Below are 20,038 nucleotides of genomic sequence, written 5' to 3'. Positions count from 1 at the left end.
AGGAACGCCTAATAATTTTTGTATTTGCATTATATTTTTACTTTTTTTTTTCAGATATTGACACCGCCACCCAGATGCCGCATACAGGTACAATATTATTTCTTTCATAATCATAGCTTTGATAGAAAACACAATATCATAACGGTTCAAGATTTGGACTGCCAACTTGAGAGCCACGATCTGAGCTGGACTAATATGGTGCATAAAACTGTAAGTAATAGGTAAGCTGTATATATGCTTAAATATTTAGTTTATTACTAGCAGAGGTAAATGGGAATATTAGTAAACGCGACTTTTCACTTCAACCATAAACGTTTCAGCCCGCCTTATCTGAAAGCTCCCATTTGTAATCAATATCCAGTTAATCAGTTATCATTGGAATCGATCCAGCCATGTAACCCGAGTAGCCGCGCCGAGGCAGATCTTAATTAACACAACGTTAACAGTTAGTTAGCCGCCGGTTATCGGGGATCCGCCTCACGCATTGAAATCATAAGCGTTTCAAAGAACGGCCACAGTGTAGGAATAAGCAGTGCGTTTATAACTCACCTGGTGCAGTCGGGTAAAAAGGAGCTAAAACCTGAAGTTTAGTTTTGTGAATTTACTATCATTAAGTCACTGGAAACAATATTCATTATTATACTATGCTGGAAACAGTTGATGTTTGTATAAATGCTCAAGTTGTGTGGTTAGTTAGGGACTCTATCGGTCTTTAGTTATCCGGGTACAATAAACCTAGCTGTGACGTATTTAAATTGAAAAATTACATTGAGGTCTCAGTTTAAGAGCTTTAAATAAATATAAGTGAATTTAATATGTACAAAGATTTAAATCTTCATCTAATCGCTAATTTTCCAGAAAGCATGTTTAAGAACGAACGTGAACACATTATTATGCTAATGTTTCATTTCTTAAGACTAGATTTTAAAATGGCCATGATAAAAATAATACCTACGTGTCAGGAATTTTTTGGTGCTTTAAAATACAGTGTTAAAAATCGCTAAAAATTTCCACAAAATCTGCATTAAAACCAGTAGCAATCCGCTGACCCTCGCTGCTCTGTGCCAACCACATTAACGGTAATTAAGAGAATCAAGAGACGAATCTCGCCCGAGATAGTATCGCGGCATCGACGGCCACCCGTACGCGGTCTAATACATTATACATGCTTTAACTTACATTAGTTGTTTATTAACATCTCCTGGCAGCGAATCACCTTATTAAAAAACTCAACCTGGCCTTTTTCGGACATTCTCAACTTTGTCACTCAGAAAATAAGATCTTTATAAAAGAGTTTTGATTAGTAGCAATAAAACGTCATTTTCATAATAATTTTGTAAACGTGATGATATCAGAGCATATAAAAGAAATATTATAGAAGCTAGGCGATCGCACACGAAGTTTCCGGGCTTATAAAAACGATAAACATCTAATTACGGCTCCGGTTGACAATTTAGGGCTTCATGGTCGCTGCTCTCCCAGAGTTATGATAATATTCATAATAAAATAATGGAAGCTAATGAACATGGGCGCGCTTACGCGGCCCGATCGGATCGTTCGGAAAAACTTAAGCAGAGCTCATCACTACGCAAGATATCAATTTATTAAACAGCTTCCATCTCTCTCTAACTCATTGGGATGCTGGTTGCAGGAATGAGACGGGTGAATTATGTCTTGAAACCGATATATCTTGCAAAGTAATATTTAATTTTTCTCACGCGATGGGATCAAAATGTTTTTCGTAGCGACTTGATACGAATCCATTATTTATTTGGTGCGTTAATAAGACTGACTATAAAGAGGTCCAAACCACAATAAAAAAGATTTTCTTTGAGGGATCTTTCAAGGGATTGACTGAAAAATCTTATAGTTACAAAAACATAATAAAGAGAGTATTTTTATTATCAGACGTGGGCAGTTTGAAATAAAAACAAAAGTCTTAATTAAAACCAAATTATGTGTTGCCTCTAAGGAGCCTTAACACTTACTCGTATCACATTCTGTGTGCGCTACTGTGAGTTGCTAGCATTTCGAGAAAATCATTTGAAAAACATCGCTGCAACTAACTTAAGTCACCAATGTCTACTTTATTATTATCTACATTTAGATCATCATCATCATCATCATTTCAGTCATAGGACGTCCACTGCTGAACATAGGCCTCACCCAGGGCCGCCGCAAGCGGGCGTGCAATGCGTGCACCGCACGCGGGCGGCACGCCCAGGGGGGCGGCAAATCGGGCGCTCAGAGCTTCCGAGAAGAGAAGCTCAGGGCGGTTAGAACAGCTGGGATCACGCAGCTGTTCCCGTCTGACGGAGGAGATGGTGTGTGCAATGCAGGCGGGGGCACCCCCACACTATCAGCCGCTGACCATCATCGTGGAGGGGAATCAGGAAGCGATCATATTGTCCCCTCCTCTGACCCCTCCGCCGCCGACGGAGTGAGGGCGCGTTTGGTTCGTCCTCGTGCTCTCGCTCCGAGGACTCATTTTGCAACATGACGTTTTCGCAGAAGGAGGCTATGGCCGCCCAGGCCTCATTACTGTCCAGCATTGCTTTGACTATGCTAGCCAGCACGAGGTCCCGGCCCAGCGCCTCGAGCCCACGCCGCACACACTGCGAGGGTATCGTGCGCCTCGTCCTCCGAGCCACGCGGCGGACCACCTCTCTTCATGTGCATGTGGATTGAGTGATCCTTGCTTCAATCTTAACAAAAATCTAGGAAGTTTTACTTAAAATATGTTAAAACATTGCGATGAAGTTTAAAAATTTGTTAAACCTAAGATAAAAATGTTATGGCCAATAAATAGGAGCACTCATACCGCACGCTTTAAGAAAACGTCAACATGTTAATTTCAGAAAATAAAGCCTTTCCACTTCTTTTTATAGTATTAAAAAATTGTTAAGAATATGTTAAAACTATTAACAAATTCAGAAATTCCTTGCACGTCCCGTTCCAAAGTTATGACGATTATTTAGGATCACTCACACCGCACACGGGCCGTACGAGTGCTCTTCAAAATAATGACTTTTTATTAATAAATACGTTTTATTTCTGTTGGGAAATGTGTGCAAACTGACGAGCGAATTTGTTAAAGAATAAGTGTGACAAAACTTAAAAGCTGAAGGAAGAAATTAACCTTTATTCTTTCCTCCAATATGCCGTGTGAGTGATCCTTACTTTTACCTCTATCTGCTCATATGTAGTTCGTAGGCAGACTGAGATAGTATCTAAAATTGTTAATTGTTTTTAACAATTATTTGGCATATATTTTGCTTTTATTAAGGTCATAATTTAAGAAATATCAGGCTTAGATGATTCCTAAAGGAAAATGTTGATTAGGGTACATATGATTTTTTATTTTGTGAGACTGTTCCGATTCGTCAGACGTGACAATGCAAAACCAATGCAATCTAATATGTATTAGGTGTCCTGTTTATATTTTATTCCTATTGGCTAACAACTACTCTTCTAGACATTCTGTTTTACTTGACATACCTAGGTACATACTTTAGGTGTTTTGTGTCCTGTTTATATTATACTAGCTTTTGCCCACGGCTTCACCCCCGTGAAATTTATTTTGTCATATATCGTCATAAATTATAGCCTATATGTTATTTTGGGTTATAAACAATAATACTGTAAAGTTTCATCAAAATCCGTTCTGCAGTTTTATGCGTGAAAAAGTAACAAACATCCAGACATCCACACAAACTTTCGCATTTATAATATTAGTAGGATAGGATTCTATAGATGACCCACGCTGAACTGTCCCACCAAACTCAATGACAGGGGGGCGCTACCATCGTTCAACTATATGGTTTCCAACATGGCAAAAATCGGAATCAGCGATCCGGTATTGACGGTGGCGCCCCACTGTCAATGTCATGCATAGGACAGTTCAGTATTTTGGAACTATATGTTAACATTCTGTTTTACTTGACATACCTACATACTTTAGGCGTTTTAAATAAACACTGAACTGGAATTTTCTTTATGTCATGCTATATGGCATGATAAACAATGTAGAAAGGCTGCATATAAAATTAAGGATGTAGGTTTATAAGTACAGGTTACACACGGCAGGCATCTAGAAATGTATAGATTTCGATGTGCTCTTTACGAATTTCAACTTTGCGACCTCCTATTGTCTCCGCGGGCGCCACCAAATTGAAAAAATGCTGCTAGTAGCAGATTTTTTCAAATAATTCCTTTAGGATTATTTTTGAAAACGTCCTTAGGAAAACTTCTGATGAATCGAAACAGTCTCTCAAAATAAAAAATCATACGTACCCTAATCAACATTTTCCTTTAGGAATCATCTAAGCCTGATATTTCTTAAATTATGACCTTAATAAAAGCAAAATATATGCCAAATAATTGTTAAAAACAATTAACAATTTTAGATACTATCTCAGTCTGCCTACGAACTACATATGAGCAGATAGAGGTAAAAGTAAGGATCACTCACACGGCATATTGGAGGAAAGAATAAAGGTTAATTTCTTCCTTCAGCTTTTAAGTTTTGTCACACTTATTCTTTAACAAATTCGCTCGTCAGTTTGCACACATTTCCCAACAGAAATAAAACGTATTTATTAATAAAAAGTCATTATTTTGAAGAGCACTCGTACGGCCCGTGTGCGGTGTGAGTGATCCTAAATAATCGTCATAACTTTGGAACGGGACGTGCAAGGAATTTCTGAATTTGTTAATAGTTTTAACATATTCTTAACAATTTTTCAATACTATAAAAAGAAGTGGAAAGGCTTTATTTTCTGAAATTAACATGTTGACGTTTTCTTAAAGCGTGCGGTATGAGTGCTCCTATTTATTGGCCATAACATTTTTATCTTAGGTTTAACAAATTTTTAAACTTCATCGCAATGTTTTAACATATTTTAAGTAAAACTTCCTCGATTTTTGTTAAGATTGAAGCAAGGATCACTCAATCCACATGCACATCCTCTCTTCTCGAGCGGGCCTCTCGACTTCTGTCGAGGATGTCAACCCATATGAGAGCCCCGTAAAGCGCAATGCTTTTCAAAATGCTGGCGTAAAGGAGCCGCCATTTGGCTCTCGAACCCCCCCACGATAAAGCATCCGCGGCCTTAAGCAGGCGCTATGACAGTATGGCAAAATGAGGGTCAAACTGACACCGGCTATCCGACTATCAGGCCCAGACAATTGCTCTGAACCTTAACTTCTATCCTGACTAGGGTTTCTGATTTCTCGACCTATTTTTTTTCTCGAGTTTCGGGAATTCTCGAGACCAAAGTCTCGAGTTTTCTCGGGTCTCGAGTCTTTTAATGAAAACTGTTGAAATCGGTCGAAATTTAATAAAAACACAGGTTTTTTAATCTATTATACCTACTTATTGCACAACAATCAATATTAGAATTTAGTACCACTTATTTTGGTAAGGAAAGTAACAAAAAATAAAATCTTCTTTCATAATTAATATTAACTAATAATCATAAAAAAAGTCATAAAGTCGCGTGTACTTTAAGGATAAATAACAAAAAAAAATGTTATAATATGGAGTTACAATTTAATCACTTGTTTTCCAAAGAACACAAGTCCAAATAGCAAAATTACGATAAATAGTTTTTTTTTATAAACCAAACAAACTTTTTAATAAATGTTTCAATTTCTTAAAGATAACGACTTGAATAAACTTTACGAGGAGGCACGAGTACCTAACCTAACAGACAGTTAACAGATTTTTCAGTCTTTAAATCAGTCAAGTAACTCTGTATGTCTTGCTTTCACGCCTAAACCACTGAACCGATTTTGATGAAATTTGGCATAGAGATAGTTTGAGTCCCGGGAAAGGACATAGGATAGTTTTATTCTGGTTTTTGAAACAGGGACATGCGCAATAAAGTTTTTCTGTGACAGACAAATTTCCACGCGGGCGAAGCCGCGGGCGGAAAGCTAGTAATAAATACAGATTGAGATCATTACTTGCAAATCAAATCAGTTAAAAAAGGAAAGACTGGGCCAGTCTAAAAGCAATGTTAAAAACTATCTTTTGTCTAAGAAAATAGGCTTTCAAGAATATTAAAGCTTCAAAATCCAAACTCGAGAATTCTCGAGCTCCGGTGATTTTTTTCTCGTCTCGAATGAAGCCAAATTTCTCGAGTTTTCTCGAGTTCGAGAAAGCTCGAGCAGAAACCCTAATCCTGACTCCATCCACGGTAAAATAATATGGGCGTTAGGAGAAACACTCCAGTCTCCAGACGCGCGCAGGCAATTTAAGTACTGGCAGTGGTCGCCAAATTGGCCGCGTCCATACAATCCCTCAGGCTGTGACGAGTGTCACCTGCATAACTGATAACATCTACGCCCGGGAGGAGGGCGCCGCTTTGTACCCAGTCATATCCGATGTTGAGTTACCTGGACGGCCTTCCTTGCGCAGCAGGCATAGTTATCCGGCCTAGGCAGGCAAAGAGGGGCTCCCTCCACAGCTGAGTTGACACTGCGGGAATCTATCATGGATGGTAGAGCGAAAAAGGCAAACTGGTTCGGGAAGAGCGCTCGCAAAACCTTGTCTAGCAGTGCCTGCTCTTTAGTCAGTGGAGGACCAATAGGCTGTAGTTGGTTTCTAGCATAAAATCTCCCACAGTTAGTATCGTCGTCCAAACTTGCGAGCATTTCTGCCCTCGCTCGGTCTTTGGCGGCTCCGATTTCATAAAGGCAAGCCATATGACGGGTCTCGTGAACGTTTACGCCAGCTACGAGTGAACGCAGCTCAGCTAGTTCAGCCGACCACCAGTAGACAGCACGACAAGGTGTGCGGTAGCGTGATCGAGGCATGTTAACATCACACACCTCAATTAACGATTTTCTTAATTGGATGGCCGCCATATCACCGTCCGTGACTATCGCATACGAATGCAGCCTCCTTGGCCATCTCCCGATCAAAGCGGGTAAGCGCCCATCTGGGTAAGGGAGAGGAAATTGAGCGGGTCGCTCCCGCACCCTTCATTGCTCCAGTGCGGTTAGAGCGGGAGTAGCACACGAAACGTCCACCGCTAACCCTCCCTGCTATCGCACACTCGTGTGCACTGTCCCTCTACCCAAGAGGGATGGGGAGGCTACTACAATGATTTTTGTGCAAATGAAAATTTTCTACCTTGTATAACTTTTTATCAACGCGACGTACAGAATAAATAAAAATACTTAAACAATTGAAATTTTATCGTCTTTATACTTCTCAAAGACATTTTTCTCATATAGTCAACTATTGAAGCGTTAAATGTAAAAAATAATTAATGTTCGGCCCTTTAACTCAAGATGGTGACTAACGCTCTGACCTCTCGAGTTCGAAAACATACTTTTTTCATAACTAGCCCATACATAAAAATATACTTAATACAAATTAAAACATTTTACTTTCCACCTTTTGCAGGAAAAAAATACCAATTGATTGGACTATTAAGTTTAAGAAAATATGTCATAGCATGAAAAATGAGAAAACATCAATTAAATTAGCCTTTTTTTTGACAAAACTCATTAAGTAGGTAGTCGTAGGGCGGCATAATCGGTTTTGCACGCGGGCGACGAAACAGCTAGCGGCGGGCCTGGCCTCACCCAATGATTTTCATGCTGACCGGTTGCAATTGGTAGCCGCTTGCGTCCAGCGCCTTCTTACTACCCTTATGAAGTTGTCGGTCCACCTTGTGGGTACATCCTACGCTACGTTTTCTAGCACGCGGCATCCACTCCAGAACCTTGTTGCCCCATCGGCCGTCAGTTCTGCGTACTATGTGCCCTGCCCACTTCAGCTTGCATTTAGATAGATACGAGTACAAAAATTATTATTTACTCAAAATGAGTTCAACTGTCTGCCAACAATATTGTAGCAGTCTATATCAAAAGGCTATCTCATTAACTAACCAAGTCCTTCTGTTTGTAAACAGCCAGATAGGGCTTATCAGGGCCAGTCCGATTCAACGTTAATTTATGAGTGGTTGTTCGGCGACACCTACGCTTATCGCGATGGATCTATCGGGTTTAGGGTTGTCAAACGTTTTATATTAACCTCGAAAGAATAGCGGTATTTTATAAAAAAAAAACTAGTAGCAAACAAAAGCTACGTTAATGAGGTGGTCCAATTATATTTATAACTAGCGGCCGCCCGCGACTTCGTACGCGTGGATCCCGTTTTACCCCCTTAGGGGTGGAGTTTCGTAAAATCCTTTCTTAGTGGATGCCTACGTCGTAACATCAACCTGCATGCCAAATTTCAGCCCGATCCGTCCAGTGGTTTGGACTGTGCGTTAATAGATCACTATGTCAGTCAGTCAGTCAGTCACCTCTGAGTAATTTAAGACGTTTAGAGAGTGCTAATGAAAATAACTTTCAAAACATTTTACAAAAGTTAATTTTAGTAATGTTTTATGCAGACAGAATACGCTAGAACTACAATCACACCTGATATTAAGTGAGATGCAAGTCTAGGATGGTCCACAAGGTGGACTGACGACTTCATAGAGGTAGCAGGAATACGCTGGATGCAGGCCGCTACCAACCGACAATAATTATGGAAATCATTGGGGAAGGCCTATGTACAGCAGTGGACGTCCTATGGCTGAAATGATGATGATGATGATGATAAAGTCTAGGATGGTTCATATTCACTCTTACCCTGAGGAGGTCCGGATTATAGTGTTCTGGAAAGACAGAAGGCAATGAAAAAATTATGTTATTTTCTTTAATTCTTTCATTTTTCAACTCTCTATAGAAATGTGACAGCCCTACAGTCAAAGCTCTGACAAGTCGCGGCGACGAGCTTTTGACGCCAAATTAACCTATTGACGGCCGCGGGCGGGCACGGCGAGCGTTGGATTTTGTGGATATCACTTATTATATTTTTATACCCTGTAAAAGGAGCATTTTTTTCATATACTTCAGTCATAAGAAGAAGCCGCTGTTTACAATATCTTACTGAAAAGCTTATTAGGTAACATATTAGATAGGATTAAGTATCTTGCTGAACCTGATCATCTTGAAATTCAAATTCAAAGTAGACATTATTATTTAAGGGCCATCAGTTTCAGTCATCATCCACTGCTGAACAAAGGCCTCCTCTAATGCTTTCCATGTTGCCCGGTTGGTAGCGGCCTGCGTCCAGCGCCTTCCTGATACCTTTATGATGTCGTCAGTCCACCTCGTGGGTGGACGTCCTACGCTGCGTTTTCCGGTACGCGGCCACCACTCCAGAATCTTGCTGCCCCATCGACCGTCAGTTCCGCGTACTACGGTTTCGGTTACAAGCAATTTATTTCACAATTTTATATGCTGTGACCTGTAACTAGGATTTGCACGCATAGCCTCCAGTGTAGAGTCCATGCTTTTTAACCTTAAATGACTTATTGCATGAAAATTATTTTCAATAGTAGATAATTTTTGGGAAGATAATATTCAGATTTCTAATAAAACTTTTGATAAACGCTGACGCCCGTATTCACAAAAATTACTATGAGGCTTCACAGTGCGCGTGGACCAGTCACAGAGCGCTATCATCATCTATCTTTATTGCTTCATGTGGTACAAACTATTCAACGCTGTGTGTTCGATTTGCTGCTTTACTTAAGCAAGCATCGTTTATGAATACGGGTGTAACTCTACATGTCTTATCCACGTAATGCCTACCGTCAAAACCGCCCGGTCTATATCAAATGAATCTAAAACATCACATTCGATTTTCTACTCCGGTGTTTACAACTGTGTTACAATCTTATATCGTAAACTTTTATTTAGTTTTATTGTTGATTAATTCCAATATAAAAAGAGCTCGCCACGGAGACCGTTGATGGTACCGACGTGATCAATACAAAAAACGTGGAATCTGTACCATTTGGATTTTTATTTTAATGGCAGCCGTATAAAGAATGGTGCGAAATATGAATCTAGTTTTGAATTGTTATGACTTTTATTTTGTCTGTTGCTATTTTTTAATGTAAGCCCACGCAGTTTTATTGTTGCGCTTTTTGTATCTTTTATGCCAAAGAAATGTTAATGAATGATGGGACTTGTGCATAATGTTGAGTTTAATTTAACTTGAACTTGTGACGACTCCCATGTTTCTTCCAATATTATGTATACTGTAAAAGCACGTACAACAGATAAAGCTCTTGCATTGCATGTAGTAAATGTTGCATTGCGTTGGATGACCAATATGCACAATAATATTACATAACATAAAGGTTGAATAATAACTTGTTCGTATTCTTTATTTCAATCAACAATAGGTATTTTTGGTAGGATTACATTTAGGTACTAAATAACGTATAAAAGCGCTTTAAAAAAGTCTTCAAATTGCAAATACCTAAAAAGATTTTGAATAACCTCTGGCCTAATTCTTCATAACATAAGGAGTCATGAACGGACACCACATCTGCTCGATCTTCCGGACTTCCTTCGGGAGCCTGTTCTCTGGCAGCTCGTGGTCTTCCATCAGCTTCAGGGCACGAGGCTTGGACACCTTCAGGTCGGTCAGGTTGATGGCGTTCTTGATCCAGACTGCTGTGTAACCGGTCCCTGGAAAAATGGGAGTAGAGTATGAACATTAATACGTTAATATTAAGTTGTTATAAGTCAAAAGATTTCAACCACCACACCGCGACTTTAGTGCATTTTCTATTGCATTTATAATCTCTGCGAAGTCCGACGGTAAACTGGATTTTAATTGGAGACATGTTAATACTATGTTTTGACTGGGAACACAATAAATAATAAATAAATATCCTCAGACATATCACACTGCGCTTCTAGTCCCAAACTAAGCGAAGCTTGTACTATGGGTACTAGACAACGGATATAAACATACTTAAATACTTTTTTTTTGTAAATACATACTTATTATACATAAATTGAGAGAACTCAGTAGAGTTCAGTATTCTCTATTCTCCTTGTGGGAGGGAGTAACAAGGAGAACAGATGCTCCTGGATGCGAGGCACTTACAACCGGACAATCTGAAAATCATTAGGAGGGTCTATGCCATGTTCAACAGAGGACGTCCTATGGCTGAAATGATGATGATGATGATGAGGATGTTCAAACTACTTACTATCAAAATTATCAATGATATCTGGCCTCAACGTGCCCACCGTGTAAAATCTTAACCCCTTTACAGCTTCCGCGTACTCGGGGCATCGACAGCGATCCATTTTAAACAATATTCATTCAAAAACACTTGTAAAAATTATATAAACTCTCTTTTGGGTGTTATGACAGCCATTGTCAGAATTACTGTACACTTGACATTTGTTTATATTGTCTACGCTATGTCATAACAAAAAAGGCTAGGCTATATTTGAGATCCAAATCAACCAACTAAAGTGGGCTGAGTGTGAGTTTACATCATTACATTTTTTTTTACATCATTTCATGAATGAAAATTTTAGTTTTTGAACGTTTTCCGCTAGGGGCGCTGTACAATGCGTCATACATTTAATGTCATTTTTTGACGCGCTCATTAGTGAGCGCTTTTGATGTATAGATGACCCACGCTGAACTGTCCCACCAAACTCAATGACAGGGTGGCGCTACCATCGTTCAACTATAAGGTTTCCAACATGGCAAAAATCGGAACCAGCGATCCGGTATTGACGGTGGCGCCCCACTGTCAATGTCATGGACAGGACAGTTCAGTATTTTGAAACTATAAACTCACACTAGGCCCTCTGCCCCCCTAGACAAAACTCACTTTTTGATCGAATCGAAAATCGAATCCGTCAAAACTCCATACAAAAAAGGGGCTTTTCGACCACTTTTCGACTGCTTTGCGATTATAATTTGTACTTTGTCTAGACCCACTGATCTACCCCGGTCAGTGAATGAGGTATGGGAGCGGCCACGGGAGGGTGTTTTTGAGAAGTCAAACGTTAACGAGACTTCAGTGTGTGGGATATGATGCTCAACCACAATAAGGAAGCTAGATGTTAGTGCTTCCTTCCGAGCGGGTGTTGTGCTCGGGGACCAAGGTCCGATTTACACCATCTTGGTTTGTCTATATATACTTGGCAGGATCTAAAACTCCGTCACCGCGATGCAGGTTTGTAAGAGCGGCGGAGTGTGCCATAGTGAAGTAGTGACAGCGCCATCTGTTGGTCACTAGTTTGTAGTGGCGTCGCCACACCACTCCCCCCGGAAGAACCGGAGGTGGATGACGTCAGGATGAGCTCAGCAGTCTGTGCGTGATGAGCTTACAAGTGCCAGTGTGCTCAAGTCTGCGGTGAGTCGAGACGAGCAGGTTGCGGTGCTCTATCCACGGTGAGTCGGGATAGTGAGCGGAGGCGTCTTCGATGGTCGGGCGTGGAGCTGGGCCAGAGCTGTACCCGTGACCAGTGAAGTGACGGTTGCTTGCTGCCGAGGAACCAGGAAGGTCGGTTGCGATCTGCGATGGTCCCTGAAGGCTGGATGCTGGCTTGTTGAAGACTGGAGCTGATGACGGAGTGGCGGAGATGGTGAGGATGGCGGAGGCTGATGCCGAAGATGGTGGTGGATGGAAGGTCACGTTCCAATCACGTCGGGGTCACCAATGTGGGATATGAGGTTCATCCACAATAAGGAGGCTAGATGTTAGTGCTTCCTTCCGAGCGGGTGTTGTGCTCGGGGACCAAGGTCCGATTTACACCATCTAGGTTTGTCTATATATACTTGGCAGGATCTAAAACTCCGTCACCGCGATGCAGGTTTGTAAGAGCGGCGGAGTGTGCCATAGTGAAGTAGTGACAGCGCCATCTGTTGGTCACTAGTTTGTAGTGGCGTCGCCACAAGTGTATGCTCTATCACGTCATAATATTATGTCAATGTCACCCCTCCCGTGCCGCTCCCATACCCAAGTACTGACTGAGTTAAACGATAGATCTATCAATCTAGAATTCGTTTTCGTTCGTTTCAGCCAAATGACGTCCACTGCTGGACAAAGGCCTCCCCCAAGGTTTTCCACAATGAACGGTCCTGCGCTGCCCGCATCCAGGCTCTTCCCGCGACCTTTACCAGATCGTCGGTCCACCTAGTAGGAGGCCTGCCCACGCTACGTCTTCCAGCCCGTGGTCGCCACTCGAGAACTTTCCTGCCCCAACGGCCATCGTCTCTACGAGCTATGTGCCCCGCCCACTGCCACTTGATTTTAGCAATTCTGCGTAAATTACGTTTACTGTTAATCTATACTTCTATACTGATATTATAAATGCGAAAACAACTCTGTCTGTCTGTCTTGCTTTCACACCTAAACCAATGAACCGATTTTGATGAAAGACATAGAGATAGTTTGAGTCCCGGGAAAGGACATAGGATAGTTTTTATCCCGGTTTTTTAAACAAGGACGCGCGCGATATTTTTTTCTGTCACAGACAAAATTCCACGCGGGTGAAGCAGCCGCGGACGGAAAGCTAGTAAGAACATAATAATGTTTAATATTTTCAAAAGGGCGGCACAAAGTTCGCCGGGTCAGCTAGTAACAAACAATTACTCAACTCTCCGTGTGTACTGACCGGAGGGCGCGCCGTAAACTGGGATAAACCTAAAATTAATAGATAGCCGGTAGCCGCTGCCCCTGCGCACGATTGGCGGCGTTGTAAAATCAGTCACATGCTGTAAACCGCGCAATAACCTGCGCGATATACGACCGATATTCGGCAAAAAGAAGACCACGACGTTTACTGCCTCACGATTGTAAACCTCAGAGTATTAGTGGTGTGGCATCGCAATTCGAGTTTTTAAAGTCTTTCCATGAAATTCGAACCATAAACTGCGAAGTTAAACGTGAACCAATCTGCGGCAACATTGTTAGATGTGTTAACACCACCGTTATGTTTATAGATCAAATGTACATAAACCATGACACGAGACTATGAATTTGGTTGGAAAATAGCATTTATCACCACTGCATAAGAAACCATAGCTTGATTTGCTGTCTGTACATCAGTCGGTAATGTCTGAGCATAAATTCCTATATAGGCTTGAAGTAGGCCATGAAACTTCTCACAAGCGCTCGCTGTTAATTATAGTTCTTGAGCTTGATGAAGACATCGGTAGATTCCATAGTTTATGCCCTGAGATAACTTATAATTTAATCGTTCGACAAACGTGCGATCGACATGGAAACGTAATTTTCGTAGTCATTTCAGGCCCCTTGGTTTACAAACCAATATTAACCAAATATGATTAGGAATGGATTCAGGCTCTATGGTCGCTACATTGGAATTATATCAGGGGATCAAACACAACTCCGTCGAAGTCGAAAACCTAGGATAGTGTAATGAATGAGGAACAAATGAAGCCATTAATACAATAAAACCTTTTGTAAGAATTATTTCCGATTTGATTGATTTTCATGTCTTATTCTCCTGGCCTACACCCCTAAGGGGGTAAAACGGGATCCACGCGTACGAAGTCGCGGGCGGCCGCTAGTATTGTATAAAAAATAAGGTATCAAAACTTCCATTCTTCCTTTAATATATTGAACACACATTACAAAGGCTTTATAGTCAAGAAATCTAATGATAAAGTTAATTTCTAATTACCTAACACACTTATTTTAGAAGACACAACATTAATTACATACGATTTAATGATTTAATAAAACCACAACTTAATGATTTAATTTCGATGTTTTAAAAAACAAAATGAGAATCTGGGAGTACCGGAAAAGAGAACTTAGGTTGAGTTGCACCATTTTAGTTTAACTCTAACAAACGTTAAAAATCTGTCAAACTCCATACGATTTACGCCGGTTATCGTTATAGCTACCGATAAAGTTAGGTGGTGCAACTCAGCCTTAATATTCTACGCAAACCATCAACAAAAAGTTTTCAAATTGGGTTCAAAATATCAACTCCCGCGCAGTTTATAGCTACTGCGATGTGGTGAACCCTAGTGCGTAAAATCAAATGCAGAACGGCACATCAAGCTTTACACTGTGGTCTCTTATGTAGTTGTTATAAGATTGAATTTGCAACAGAAATGTACAGTTTGATGTGCTGTCGAGTGTACTTTCGTCTCAGTGTCAGGCTCCAAAGTTTACGAGCCGGCTTGTAATGAGATCTTTCGCAGTAGCTAAAGGGTTTTTGAAAAATGGTCGATTCTTGCATCGCTCTTTAAAGACTGAGAACGTATCAAAGTGGCCAAAGTGTGTGGTATAAATATAGTAACTAACAAGATGAAGGTCTTTTAGATTTTGATATTTTCACATAGGTATTTTTAAATACATAAGATGACTGTTTAGAAAAAGTTTTTCATTTTTTCTGTAAGAAACTCGAACATACACAAATTAGCAAAAGACCGAAACGCCGAATAACATCCCTTTAAATGAGTAAAGGTTTCAGGGAAAAACTGACTAATAAAGTCAAATTATATCACAGTCATAAAATCAATCTAGAAACCTATGATCCGTAATGACCGTGCGTCACGTTTCTAGAGTCCTTCCTTTCGGAAAATACTGCTATCCATCCAGCAAATGCAGCTGTTAAAAATGTTACATTAAATTATAGTGCAGCACTAGCTGATACTAATCACATCAATCGAATGATCGTCACAATCGAATACCCTTTCCATTCGCCGAATTCCGCTACCTCAATCAAGTGCGCCGCTAAGAATCGATTAAGCTCATGCTCTCATCTTAACTGGTTCTAGGAAGATGCACTATCCAGCCCATCTGTCTGGAGACAGATTAACTTCATCTAGAGTCAGCTCTTTAATGACATGCCTGTGCTTTCGCAAGTTCAATCCAAAGGTGAGATAAATAAAGTTGGAATTAGTGCACCCGTGATTACAACATCGGCTGAAAGAAGAATCGTAAAGCGAAGGCAATTTGCACCGAGCTTCGGCAGCGTTTGTGGACTAAAGGCGTGAAATCGCGTACCGGCGGGTGCGGCACTAAAGAATACGTCATAAACGCAAATTGCTACGAACAAATTAGAACGCTAATTTTATTGCATTAAGGCAATAAATCGCACGGCGTTTGCCGATTGTTTTATGGGCCCGTAATGGACGGTAACGGTAGCCATGGGTTACAGACGGATTAATGGAAATTGATTTTGCTATCTAGAACGACAGTTTATGTGGGGAAATTAACGGAATTACTAAAACACTACATTTAATTGTAGACTTCATAGAATATTATGCTATTTGCCGTTTTATTTGTTTTCAAAGTACTTTGACCACTCTCGAGTTTTGTTTGACAGCATAGTAGAAATGTATGTAGTATAAAATTCGTTGGATTAGAAAGCTTTTGAAGTAAAAATTAAATATTAAACCTACATAATTTCATAGCAATTATTTACTTTTAGCCTAAATTAGAACTAAATTAATAGTAACTAGCTTTTAGCTTCACCCGCGTGAAATTTAGTTTGTCACAGATCGTCATTCGTCATAAATTTAAGCCTATATGTTATTCTGGGTTATATAAACAATAATACTGTAAAGTTCCATCAAAATCCGTTCAGTATTTTTTGCGTGAAAGAGTAACAAACATCCACAAAAACATTCTCATTTATAATATTACTAGGATTTTCACATAAGTTTCGATAACATTTTGATTAACTTGTAATTCTACAAAAATAACAGGACTAAACAATAACTTAAATCAATTTAACGAGGTTTCTAACTTATTTTCGCCTCGTGGACTCGTGTTTTTTCTATTACACGACCTTTAATTAAGGGAGAGACAATAAATTGTTGTGCAGACCGCGCACAGCAAAAGAAATTATATTTAGGGGTCCGCGGATAAAAGTGACACACCTTAAGAACCTACTTTGTTTCCCTTGTAATTACTTAAATCAAATGTCATTTTTAATCAAACAAAAATATTTGATGGTAAGGTTGAATTCAATAGACAAGTTATTAAAAAGGGGCACATTATATTTTAATTTTAGAAGAGCTTAGTTGCTCCACGAATTTCGTAGACTTTGCTACATAAAATGCTACGAATGTAGCTAAAGTGGGCTACGAAGCTGTTGTAGTTTCTATGTCAGCAAACTAAAATATTTACAATTTACAGTCAATAAAAAAATACTCTTTATATGATATTTCAAGATATTTTAAATAGCTACGCGATTTAAAATAACATAAAAAATGGAATTGCCTAAGGTAGGAATCGATTCACGAATTTCTTTAAAATTTAGTTTGAGATGCGACTTTTAATGCTAGAAAATTTTAATAGCTACGAGATCTTCAATGCTTTTTCTTTCAATACGGAACCAAAACTCACTAACTTTTTTATTCAACACTGCCAGGTAGGGTACGTGAATTTGGCAATCAAATAAATATTAGCCTAAATGGGGCAGGTGGGACCGCGGTCCGTTGCAAATAACCAAATAACTCATTTGTAACCCAATGTGAGGTTCCGATTGAGACATAAGACAGGGGTGGTTATCTTGCATCTTGGATTGGATTATAATTGTGTGCATAATGTATTTGTTTGTTTGATATAATCGCAATAATAAGGTTTCTAAATAATATCTTTTTATATTTATTACTTCATATTGCTACATGCCAGTATCTACTTTCACTTATTATATCAATGAAAAATGTTTATTACTTTTATAATGTAGTTATGTTTTTTTATGGACCACTTCTATCACTTAGCTAGGCCGCAGGGCTGAGAAAATTCATCACTATTCTGTGGTCATTTAGTTACCACTGTGAGTTTTATCTTTTTAGTATCTAATTTAATTTCCAATCGAAGATTTGGCCCACACTCCCCACTCTGCCTACCAACTCCTAAGTTGAAATTCGCATATTTGACCCTTAGTTGCTTTTTATCCACGGGAAAAGTGGTATTGGTCCCATTCTACTCTGCTTGAACGATACGAAAAAAAAGCTTTGTCCTCAGAGCGCAACTGGAACCAAATTCGCGGTATTTTTTCTCAATACACTAGAGGCACGCGCGCACGGGTGACTTTTTTGTCGCTGTGGCAGTATTATCCGTGATAGTATAAGAATAAATCTGTTTCTTTTACATCTTTATAAAGATAAAATAAGAGACATACTGTCACGGTGACAAAACCTGTGCGCGCGCCGTTATAAAACAGGCTTAAAAGGACCCTCTGCTAAATAAGTGATGCCTAAAGTCAATTCATTGTCCACAGGGCAAGCAGGCGTGAACCAATTAGGGGGCGTCTTCGTGAACGGGCGCCCCCTGCCCGACGTGGTCCGTAAAAGGATAGTAGAACTGGCCATCATGGGGGTGCGGCCGTGTGACATCAGCAGACAGCTGCTCGTCTCCCATGGCTGCGTCTCCAAGATCTTGACGAGGTTCTACGAGACTGGGTCGATTAGACCTGGGTCCATTGGCGGGAGCAAGACTAAGGTAAGAGCGTGACAAAATAATATAAACTTAAGTTACCTTTATTTCGCCTTGCTGGCCATCATGGGGGTGCGGCCGTGTGACATCAGCAGACAGCTGCTGGTCTCACACGGCTGTGTCTCCAAGATCCTGACGAGGTTCTACGAGACCGGGTCGTATAGACCTGGGTCTATTGGCGGGAGTAAGACTAAGGTGAGTGAAAATAAAACGGCAATTCCCTCATCAAAACCCTTTCTCAATTTTATTTTTGAGCAATGTTTTTCACACCTTGCTTAAAAATAAATTCACACTGGCCACATACGAGTACAACAGTGTGTCTATCTATCCTTCGCGGGCTTTTTAATTGACAACTCTTTAATGTTGATGCTGGCCACAGAAGCGCATTGTCTAAGATTCACACTGGTCAGATACAAAGAGATAAAACGCTACCATTATCAAAAATTAAGAAAAAACCTAAAACAAAACAGAATCAACAGAGCGGCTTTAACATTCGCGGGCTTTTTAATTGACAACTTTTAATTGTTGACGCTGGCCCCAGATGGTATTTTCTTTAAATTCGCACTGGCTACAAGTACCTAAACAGACCACAAACATACTGTCTATTGACAAACGCTACCATTTTCAAAAAATTAAGAAAAAACCCAAAACAAAACAGAATCAACAGTGCGGTCGTCGGTTCACACACGAGCGAATCGGGCGGGTCACGCCGCCAATCAGCCGTAATTATAAACTATAAAGATTTAACCGGCACCGAGGCTTTCGGCTTCTTGGGTTGGCCTTTCGACACGCCTGGGGGGAGCGCCGTGCTTGTATTTTTGACGGGTTCCGCATAGATAACTTTAAGCTTACGTTTTAGTTTGTGTTTTTGACACACTACGAGCTTAGCACAATACTAATTAACTTTTATTGATTTGGCACAATTAATTGTTATTAGACTGAACTTCACATAACTTGTAGCAAATCAATTAAAATTGCATTCTATTATGAACTACATGCAGAGCTAAAATATTTACATTAATTACGATTAATAACCTTGTATTATTTTATTTCCTTCTTTTTTTAAATCTAGACTAGATCCTTTATTTTCGTGATTAAAGTATCAACTAACTTATACCTTTTATGACGCTGAAAATAAAACCACCAATTTATTTTCGTCAAACGAGTCAATTTTAACCATTTGATACATTTTTGATGGTGCTGCGCGGAATGCGCTTGCAGGTGCAAATCCAATTTTAATGGAAGTTCATACTCGACACGTGTTACAATCGTAGAAATAGTTTTCCCATTCGCCTGCGGACCCCCAGCGCCACCATCCAGTAAGCATCGACCTCACTAAATTCGGTACGCCAATAAAACCTCCATTTGTCGAACTCAAACGGATGCCGACGTCAAAAATTGATTACAACAAAATACAACGAAATCACCGAATACTTTTATTGGTGCTGTTATGGGAATGCCTAATTGACTACTAATCAACGGCCATCGATATCGATTGTCGAATCGAGTATCGATAAAACATTCGATTTGACAGTGACCTCATCCTTTTCACGGAACTAACTTATGTAAAGCAAGAGTTTTGCAACGAATTTTTATTAACGATTAATTGGTATTTCTTTCTCACGGTACGTGGATTTGGTTTTGGAAAATTGTGAGCACGAAAGTGCGTGTTTTAGTGATATCAAAACCAATTTTAAGTACCGAAGCATGTAAACCAA

General features: G+C 39.9%; 1 protein-coding gene across 1 annotated transcript in view; it reads left to right on the top strand.

Moving 5' to 3' along the window:
• LOC135083212 (paired box pox-neuro protein-like) overlaps nucleotides 1-20,038 on the top strand; it is a 63,459-nt gene that overhangs the window by 23,041 nt on the left and 20,380 nt on the right. The window contains exons 2-4 of the mRNA XM_063977947.1: nucleotides 55-87; nucleotides 18,106-18,286; nucleotides 18,359-18,515. Of these exons, the coding sequence (XP_063834017.1) occupies nucleotides 75-87; nucleotides 18,106-18,286; nucleotides 18,359-18,515 (351 nt within the window). The 5' untranslated portion in view covers nucleotides 55-74. The remainder of the gene's footprint in view (nucleotides 1-54; nucleotides 88-18,105; nucleotides 18,287-18,358; nucleotides 18,516-20,038) is intronic.

The sequence above is a fragment of the Ostrinia nubilalis genome, chromosome 23, assembly GCF_963855985.1.
Source record: "Ostrinia nubilalis chromosome 23, ilOstNubi1.1, whole genome shotgun sequence".
NCBI classification, from domain to species: Eukaryota; Metazoa; Arthropoda; class Insecta; order Lepidoptera; family Crambidae; genus Ostrinia; species Ostrinia nubilalis.
Note: the sequence above shows the minus strand (reverse complement) of the source record. Positions and strands in the feature narration are given on the sequence as shown.